The sequence below is a fragment of the Nannospalax galili genome, unplaced genomic scaffold (assembly GCF_000622305.1).
Source record: "Nannospalax galili isolate Female #2095 unplaced genomic scaffold, S.galili_v1.0 scaffold641, whole genome shotgun sequence".
Lineage (NCBI taxonomy): Eukaryota > Metazoa > Chordata > Mammalia > Rodentia > Spalacidae > Nannospalax > Nannospalax galili.
In genome coordinates this window covers 762,196-771,645 of record NW_008345311.1, presented here as the reverse complement: position 1 = coordinate 771,645, position 9,450 = coordinate 762,196, and the positions used below count along the sequence as shown (strand labels likewise).

The 9,450-nt window shown below is 36.9% G+C and overlaps 1 protein-coding gene across 4 annotated transcripts in view; it reads right to left on the bottom strand.

The window, feature by feature from the left end:
• Positions 1-6,746: 6,746 nt before the first annotated feature.
• Positions 6,747-9,450, bottom strand: part of Il13ra2 (interleukin 13 receptor subunit alpha 2) — a 65,156-nt gene continuing 62,452 nt past the window's right edge. For all 4 annotated transcript variants that reach the window (XM_029567597.1, XM_029567595.1, XM_008841566.3 and 1 more), the window contains 2 exons: positions 8,228-8,343; positions 6,747-6,876 (listed from right to left, as the gene is read on the bottom strand). In XM_029567597.1, the coding sequence (XP_029423457.1) occupies positions 6,820-6,876; positions 8,228-8,343 (173 nt within the window). In that variant the 3' untranslated portion in view covers positions 6,747-6,819. The remainder of the gene's footprint in view (positions 6,877-8,227; positions 8,344-9,450) is intronic.

The window sequence follows — 9,450 nt, the reverse complement described above, 5'->3', positions numbered from 1 at the left end:
TTTTCAGTACAGTATTTGAAACTCTTTCTAGAGCTATAAGGCAAGAGAAGAAAATTAGAGCACTATTGGAAAATAAGAGGTCAAATTATCACTATTTTCAGATTATATGATATTATACATAAGATATGCCAGAAATTCCACCAGAAAACTTTTAGAAATGATTGATATTTCAGCAAAGTGGCAGGTTACAGAATCAACTTAGAAAAATCAGTACCCTTTCTATATACCAATAACAAGCAATCAGAAAAAGCATTCATGAAACCACCCATTCACAACAGCCTCAAAAATAATCTAGCAATAAAACTAACCAAAGACATTAAAGATGTCTACAATTAAAATGTTAAATCTTTAAGGGAAGAGAAGAAGACACCAAGAGGTGGAAGGACCTATCTTGCTCATGGATGGGTAGAATTAGTATTGTAAAAATGACTATCCTACCAAAAGCAATGTATAAATTCTGTACAATGCCAATTGAAATCCCCATGGAATTCCTCAGAGTTAGGAAAAAACATCCTAAAATTCATATGGAATCACAAAAGTCCCAGGGTTGTCAAAGCAATCTTGAGCAAAAAGAACAACTCTGGGGGACTCACCATACCAGATTGCAAACTATATCACAGAGCTATAGTCATAAAAACAGCATAAAACTGGCAGAAAAGCAGACATGTAACTCAATGGAACACAGTAGAAAACTCAAAATTGAGTGTGTGCAATTTCAGCTACTTGATATTTGACAAAAGTGCCAATAACACACAATAGAGGAAAGACGCCATCTTCAATAATCGTGCTAGCAAACTGGATTGTCACTTGTAGAATGAAATTGGAACCTTATCATTCACCTTGCACAAAAGTCAACCCCAAATGGATCAAAAATCTCAATATGAAAAGTGAAACTCTGAAACTACTAGAAAAAGACATAGGTGACAACCTACAAGATATAGGTGTCAGAAAGGACTTTCTAAATTGAACACCAGTTGCTCAGGCATTAAGGTCAACAATCAACAAGTGGGATTTCATTAAACTAAACAGCTTATATATAGCAAAAGTAACAACTAATGAAATGAAGAGGAAACCCACTGAGTGGGAGAAAAATCTTCAGTGCCTACACATCCAACAGAGGATTAATATCCAAAATATATAAAGAACTCAAAAAACAAAGAAGTAAGAAAATAAATGGCCCAATAAGAAAATGTGGTAAAGTCATGAATAAAGTTCTCAAACAAAGAAATAAAAATGTCTAAGAAACACCTTTAAAAGTGCTCAACATGCACTAGAGCTGGAACTGACCTGAAGCCACTTCCCATGAAGGCTAATTCTCATAGCTTTGGAGAGCACTACAAAGGTGCCAAAGGATAACACCAACTGATGGTCCAACACCAGCTTCAAGACCAAATAACCACATGAATGGCCGGCACAATGTATGATATTGGTGCAGTAGTGGCACTTTTCTCTTGGGGGCAATCAATAGCTACTTATTTGGACAAAAATCCACTCAATGGGAGGAAGCTCAAGTGTGGTACTATGACCATAACGAAACACACATGACTGGAGTGGTCATAGATCTTAGATAAAAATCCCAAGACTGTGAGATCGTCACATCCCTAGACTAATGTAATTTCTTTCTATGTGAAAATTACCTAACCTTATATTTACAGACAAATATCAGTCACCACTCATCAAAGAAGCTCATTTCATACCAGTCAGAGACTATTACCAAGTACCACAACTGGTCACACACAGACATTGTCTATGAATTGCCCAGGCCTAAGTGATACATCTACAATGCAACTGCGACACCTAAGGCACATAGAACACAGAACAGGGGTAAAAAGAGGACACTAAATAATCCCTCAGTTATCATTAATGAAGCTCACTCATGCAACAGAGGGCTGGGAACACAAAAGGTCACGCATGGCCAAAGTGTAGAGATTAAGAGTCTGTAGATTGCTGGTCCATGGACAGGACTCCTATATTAAACTTCACCCACCCAAGCCTCAGGGACCAGCTCGAAAGAGGGACCAGAAATTGTAAGAGACAGGAAGGAGGTGCATGACCATATTGAAACAGTCCTACAAGCTCCTGGGACCCTGCTCATATGATTCTATGGCAATGGTGTCAGCATAAACAAGTCCCATGCAAACTCAGGCAGCCAAAAACCCAGCATAGAACTGGGAAAGTGAACAGCAGATCCCAATCTTATCTAAAGGAATGTTGACAAGTGATTGCTGCTAGATGAAGAGGTGATCTTCCTAAAACAAGGGACTCTAGATTGGCTGACTAGACCTCAGTGGATGGACTTGCACTGGGAGCATCTGGGGACACTGACTTGACACAGTGGGCCTTAACATGGATAAGAGAGTATATGGGTTCCAGTAGGGGGACTATGGGAGGGTGCCATTGAGGACGGGCTATAAAGATGATTAAGATTGTTTTAGATGTTCTGATGAAATACACAAAAATTCAACAAAAAACAAAACAAATAAAAATAAAATAAAAAAATATAAATATATTTTAAAAAGTGCTCAACATCCTTAGTAATTAGAGAAATTCAAATCAAAAGCACTTTAAGATTTCATCTTACCCCAGTAAGACCAGCGAAGAACAAAAAAACAAAAGATACTTTGCTGGCAAAGAAGTAGAGAATAGTGAACACTCATTCCCTGCTGGTGTGAATGCAAACTCAGGCAACCACTATGGAAAGTGGTTTGGAGAACTCTCAGAAAATTAAAAATGAATCCACCATATGATCCGATTATACCACTTCTTAGCATATACCCAAAGGACTCATCCTACTGTAGAAACGCCTGTACATCCATGTTTATTACTGCTCTTTTCATAATAGCTAAGGAATAAAACGACCTAAATGCCCCTCAACTGATGAATGGATAATGAATATGTGGTACATTTACACAATGGAGTTCTGCTCAGCCGTAAGGAAAGACAAAATTGTAAAATTTGCAGATAAAGTGATAGAACTTAAAACTGTTATAGTAAGTGAAGAAACAGGTCAGAAAAGCAGGTGACACATATGTATGTTTTCCCTCATTTGTGGATCTTAGCACCAAATCCTTATATGTGAGCATGTATCCTGATGTAATAGCAGAAGCCAGGAAACTGTAAAGGAAGCACCGAGATAAAGGGATAGAAAGAGCCTTAGAGAGGGGACTAGTATAAAATTGATGCTACCAAGGAGGAAATGGGGGAAACGGAGGTATTCAACTGGGAAGGGAGGAGGGAAGGACATACAAGAAACGATGTGGGTAAAGGGGAAGAAGGAGCTCAATAGACGGAGGATAACAAGAGACAGCTATTATCAAGGGGAAATGGAAGAAGTGGGAGTACTTAAACTGGAAAGGGGAAAGAGTTTGGACAGGGAGAGAGAGGGGAGAAATAAATAAAGCTTAGATGGCGTAAAAAGCCAGAGGGAAATGTGTTAACGCGACCTCTCCCCGCCCCCACCCCCGAAAAATGCACATGTAGTATCTGAACATTAGTGCATATGTACACCTGAAGGTTATAAAACAAGGAACACAGTGTCAGACTGCAGAAACCTCCATTCCAGTTGTTGGTAAGAGTGGTCCAAGAGACTCCCAAAATAACACCTGCTATTGCCACAGCCCTTGATTACTTCTCAGAACTTTAAGTTAAGACCTTATTGCCGAAGACAGCACATACTTCAGACACAGGGCTTGGAACAATGGAGCGGAAACAGACCTGGAAGCCTTCTACCTGAAGTTTAACTCTCATAGTTCTAGAGGCTACTATGCAACATGCTAAGGGAGAAAATCAATCAGTGGTCCAACCCAACTCTAAAGCCTAGTAACCACAACACTGGCACAGCAAATTATCCCTACTAATGGCAGTAGTGGCACTTTTATCTAGGGGGTAAGCAATAGTTATCTAATTAGATTTAAACCCTTCTCAATGGGAGGGAACTCATAGGTGGCAGTGTAAATGTAGACAAATACACATGACAGGGGTGATCATAAATTCTAGATAAAACTATCTCTGGTTTATCTCTAGATAGAATACAGATGTGTGAGGAGGGACATGACTTAGGGAACTGTGTATCAAACAAGTACATATCAGTATTTTTCATACTGAATGTGTAAATAAAACCTTACTACTATTCAAATGTAAACTGCTGAGTAGATCTTGGATAGAGAATTTCTAATAAGCTCCTAGATGATATTTTACACTGAATATGCAAAAATTCATCAAAGCTAAATTTGGATCTTGATCATTATATGTACTCTTTTATTCCCTATATTTTAAAGTAACTGTCTAGTATATCAAGTAGCTTCATTCCTTAACATTTGGATATAGTTTTAAAAGGCTTCTTACTAATGTCAGATGCTTATTCCTTCCAGTCTTGAACTTTCTGTCCTTTCTACATGTTTACCACACCCCCAGAAGAGCATTATTATAAAAAAATTAAGAAAAGCAGGCTGGCAAAATGGCTTAGCAGGTAAAAACAAGACTGATGACCTGACCTCAATCCCCAGAATCCACGGTGAAAGGAGAAAACTTATTTCTCAGATGTTGTCCTCTGACCTGCATATGCATGCCAACTCTCTCTCCTCTCTCTCTCTCTCTCTCTCTCTCTCTCTCTCTCTCTCTCTCTCTCACACACACACACACACACACACACACACACACACATGCGCTCGGCAACTATATTTTTGTCCAATTTTTCACACACACACACACACACACACAAACACACACACATGCGCTAGGGAACTATATTTTGGTACAATGCACTGATATAAAGAGGGAAAGGAGAATAATAGACTGTGAAAGCTTAAATGGGGTGAAGAATAGGACAAGTCAATGAAGAGAATATGGGGAAGAATAACTAACACTAAAGGCCTGCAGAAAAATTTTGTGGAAACCTACTATAGAAACTTCTTTATATATATATATATATATACAATTTAAAAAGATTAAAAGTAGTTACTCTGTAACAGGGGGATATTGTCCCTTCTAGACACCATAGGCTAGCAAAGAATAAGCCTAATGCCAGGAATGGGCTCTCTTTTTGAAGCTGTTGGCTAGGAGTTCCATGGACCTCAAACAATATTGGTCTTTGCCCCTACTCTTGGTTATCCATCAGAACTTCACCTTAAGGTCCTATTGCCAAGGACACTATATACATGAGAACAAACAAGGAGAAATCAAGCTGGTACTGATTTCAGAGCCCTGTCTCTACTGACTAGCTTTCATAGTACTGAAAGACCTTATACCTACTGTCTGAAAACAAAGTGTTAATCATCAACCTTATGCAGTTGTGAGCTACAACAACAACTGGACTGGCAAGATATATCCAGTGGTGCAATAGTGGGACATATGTTGTGTGAGTAACCAACCACTTTCACAAAATGGAGCTCATACCTGACACTGATATCAGGCTAGGAACCTCTGGCTGACAGGTCATAGACCATAAAGGGGAACCTACTACTATTATCCTGCTAAATGGACATAGTATTCAACTGACTCCTAATGAATTATTGTTATGCCAATAGATTAATTCATCCTTCAACTCTCAGCAGAGAAGCTTCCTTATGCAGCATACGGTAACAGAGACCCACAACTGGATAACAGGCATGGAATAAGAATACTGATCCCTAAATAGAACACCTATATCAAACTTCTGCCTCCCAAGGCATTGTGGAAGGTGAAGCAGAAAGATGGTAATGGCCGAAAGGAAACTGAGTTTTCCAGGCAGCTGCTCAGTTACTCATATGAACTCACAGCAATGCTGACAGCTTGCAGAAGTCCCATTTACGTTCAAGTCAGAAAAAATCTCAATACAGAAGGGGAGAAGTAGGTAATAAACCAACAACAATAATTGAGGAGCTATTGGAAACTGATAGCTACTAGGAAAGGAAAGTCAATTTTCTTTGAGTGTGTGATGCTGGATAGGTTAACTAGGTTCCCATGAATGGGCCCGCACCAAAGGGCATTTGGGGACACAAATTTGACTCAATAAGTCTTAATATGTATGAAAATATATACACATATAACAGAGTACCTGAAATTGGGTGGAGGATAGCAAAGGGGTTCAGATGGGGGAGTGGGTCTTAATATAATCAAAATATGCTGTATGAAATTTGCAAGTGTTAAATACAAATAGCTTGCCTACCCATTAGTGTAGGAAATTCATGTGTAGTTTATGTGTTCTGAACTTTTCATGTATTGTCCCTGGTTATTTCACAATGTTTAGCCCTAAAGAACCATTTACTTTTGTGAAGTTGGACATTCACAGAAATAGAAATGTACTTAAAACTTTTTGTTCAGCACATTCTTAAAACAGGGCATTCTTATTCATGGTGAATATTATAAACCAGAATGCAATTTAGAACAAACAACCACAAAACCATAAAAATCTCATTTTCCAAGATGTGGCAATATCTTCAGAGCTTAGGGTAAGTTGCAAAATCACATTATTTTATTAATATATCATTGAATAAAATCTGATCCTTCAATTGAGTTCTCTACATATAGTAATGCCACTCTGGATTTATGAGAAAAGGACTATTACTAGATCACAGTGAATATACTATTAGCTGGTGGTTTGTATGCCATAATGAAGGTGAGAGTGTTGGCTCACATTAGTAATCCCAGCACTTGGAAGACTGAGTGACAAGGATTGTAAACTATAGGCCAGTCTGAGATACACAGTCAGACCTTGTGTCCCAAAAAACAACAATATCAATTAATACACTGTGTTTCACAATAAGGCATATTGAACATTTGAAGAGAAATTCAGTTTAATATGACTCATGCTAGCTGGCTGTATGCCTGGAAATGGGTGGCTTAACAGAGTGTCTCTTCATAAGAATAAACTTCTTTCTCCAGCTGCACATGGAAACTCTGAAATACAAAAGAACTCTGTCATTAATTAATCACCATCAATAACACATTTTGAGTAAGATTTGTATCAGCAAGAAATGTTTTAAAGAGTAGAGAGCAGAATTGAAACATTTCTGATACATTCATATCCATCTTCAAAAAATATGTTATTGGGGCTGGAGAGACTGCTACGTGGTTAAGAGCACTGGATATAATGGCTAACAACCATCCATAATGTGACTCCAGCCACATCCAATGCCCTCTTCTGGCCTTTGTGAGCATTACATTACACAGATGCACTTAAATACTTGTGAGTAAAAAACTTATACACATAACCAAAAAATAACTAAACCCAAAAAATTTTAAAGCTTTATAAAAACCCAAATTATTAAGAAGTTTTCTTTAATCACAATTTTCCTTAAATTCCATGTGATGGTTAGTTATAATTTCAACATGACACAGTCCAGAGTAACCTGGGAAGAGGTGCTCAGTGAGATATTATTCAGATTCAGTTGGCCTATGGACATGTCTGTAGGAGTTATCTTGATTAGCTTAATTGATACAGGAAGACCCATCCCGCTGCGGGTGACAACATTCCCTGGGTTTGTGTCCTATACTGTGTAAGAGTGGAGAAAGTGAGCTTAGTAATAAGAATGCACACATTCATTCCCTGTGCTCTTTAGATGTGTTATGACTAGCTGTTTTACATCCATCCCATATATATTTCCTTGCTATGATGAACTATAATGTAGAATTTTGAACTTCAATAAACCTTTTATCCTCTTAATTTCTTTTTGCCAGAGTATTTTATCACAGTCTCAGAAATGAAACTAGGATTGTCCATCAATCCAAGTGATCCACACAATTTCTGAAATCCTGTAATATCTGTACAATTCAAAGAGCGCCTAACAGGTTACATATTTTTAAATATCGATTCTGTTTCCATCACCTAGATGGTGAGTTACAGGGGCAGGATCCATGCTTTCTTATTTTGATGTGATCAGTTGCTTCAGACACATTAGTAATTTTTTCTGTATCTGTCCACACTCAGTCATTTATTTTTCTCTCAATCTTGTTTTACTCCAGGAATTCTCCCATTATACCCTTTTCTAACCAGTATGTCTATACTAGTTTATGTTATAAAGTGTTTTTCTTCTATTTTGGATAAAATTAACCCCCTTCCAAATCTGTGGCCTTGCAGAGTCCATTATTTATTGACTATTTTCTGAAGAAATGATCATAACTTAGACAGTATCAATTGTATAACTATAATGAGCAAGTGAAAGTATAAAAAACAGACCCATTAGTTTAGAATGCAAAGCTTTTTGAATGTATTGTATTACAGTAAACATTATGATTTCAAACAACTTACCAATGTCGGGTCAGGTTCTTCCTTTTCCAAAACAAGGCAAAGTAGAAATAAAAAAAATACAAAGAAAAGACACACTGGTATTATGAAAATTATCCTTGAGTTTGTCCTTGTATACACTGGAATTAAAAATCACAATAAAGAGGAAAGTGTTAAAACTTTATAATGATATTTTAAACTTAATTATTTTATAAATAAACTGTTAAACCGTGTAGAAATGAGGTATATGACATATTTGATAATGCATAGACACCACACTTGGGTCGGACTATATCATTCTTTTCATTGTGCATGTTACATACAAAGCAACTACTTTGTTGAACTGTGATAACTCTCAATTTCAGTTAGAAAACTAAACCACAAAGCACATATGATTTTGCTTTCAATTTAATATTGAGAACTTTTTCAATAAAAAATACATTAGTCAAGGGATTAAACAAAAATGTGCTATATACCTCTGAACTATCAATAAATCAAATATAAACTTGTATTACTTCATGCTACAGGAAACAAGATCTGGTCTTGCATAAAGACACGTTTGTGTGCAATAGATCTAGTCTTTCAAGATCACCTTTTAAAAGCTTAATAATTTATAGATTAAGAAGAACAAGGCTTTTCTTGGTTGTTTTTTATTTTAGAGGTGCTGTTTTATATGCTATTTTTTTCTTTTTGAACTTTTTCTTTTGTTTTCTGGGTTTTTTGTTTTGGCAGTTATTGTGATCCAAACACAGGCCTTTGAGTATGCTAAGCAAGCACTCGGGCACTGAAGTAGATCACCAAACCTGGGATTAAGGAATGGTCAGTAGACATACTTAAAATATTGATAAATTTGTCCTTCCAAATCTGGTATCTCTGACTTCTTTTGGAACATCACACAGCAAGCTAAATCCTATATATCTACCTCCATTTCACCTTAGTCTTTGTCTTATTCCATTGGGATCTGAATTTCTACTAAAAAACTACCAGTCAAATTCAAATGGCCAACATAGTAAAGATTTATAGGGATACTTTCTAGAGAAGTTACTGACAGTGTAATCTTTTGATATGTAAAATCAACTTTGGAAAAGAAGGAAGTTCCTTTGATGAGGTTCTGTTTGCTTTCTCTATTCAGACAATCCCTAATACGATACTCTTTTATTTCCAAAAATATTATTGTCCTAAAAAATGGTCCTTCCTGAGCTCTGATTTTTCACACTGAGTGAATGTGTACATATAAATATATGTAT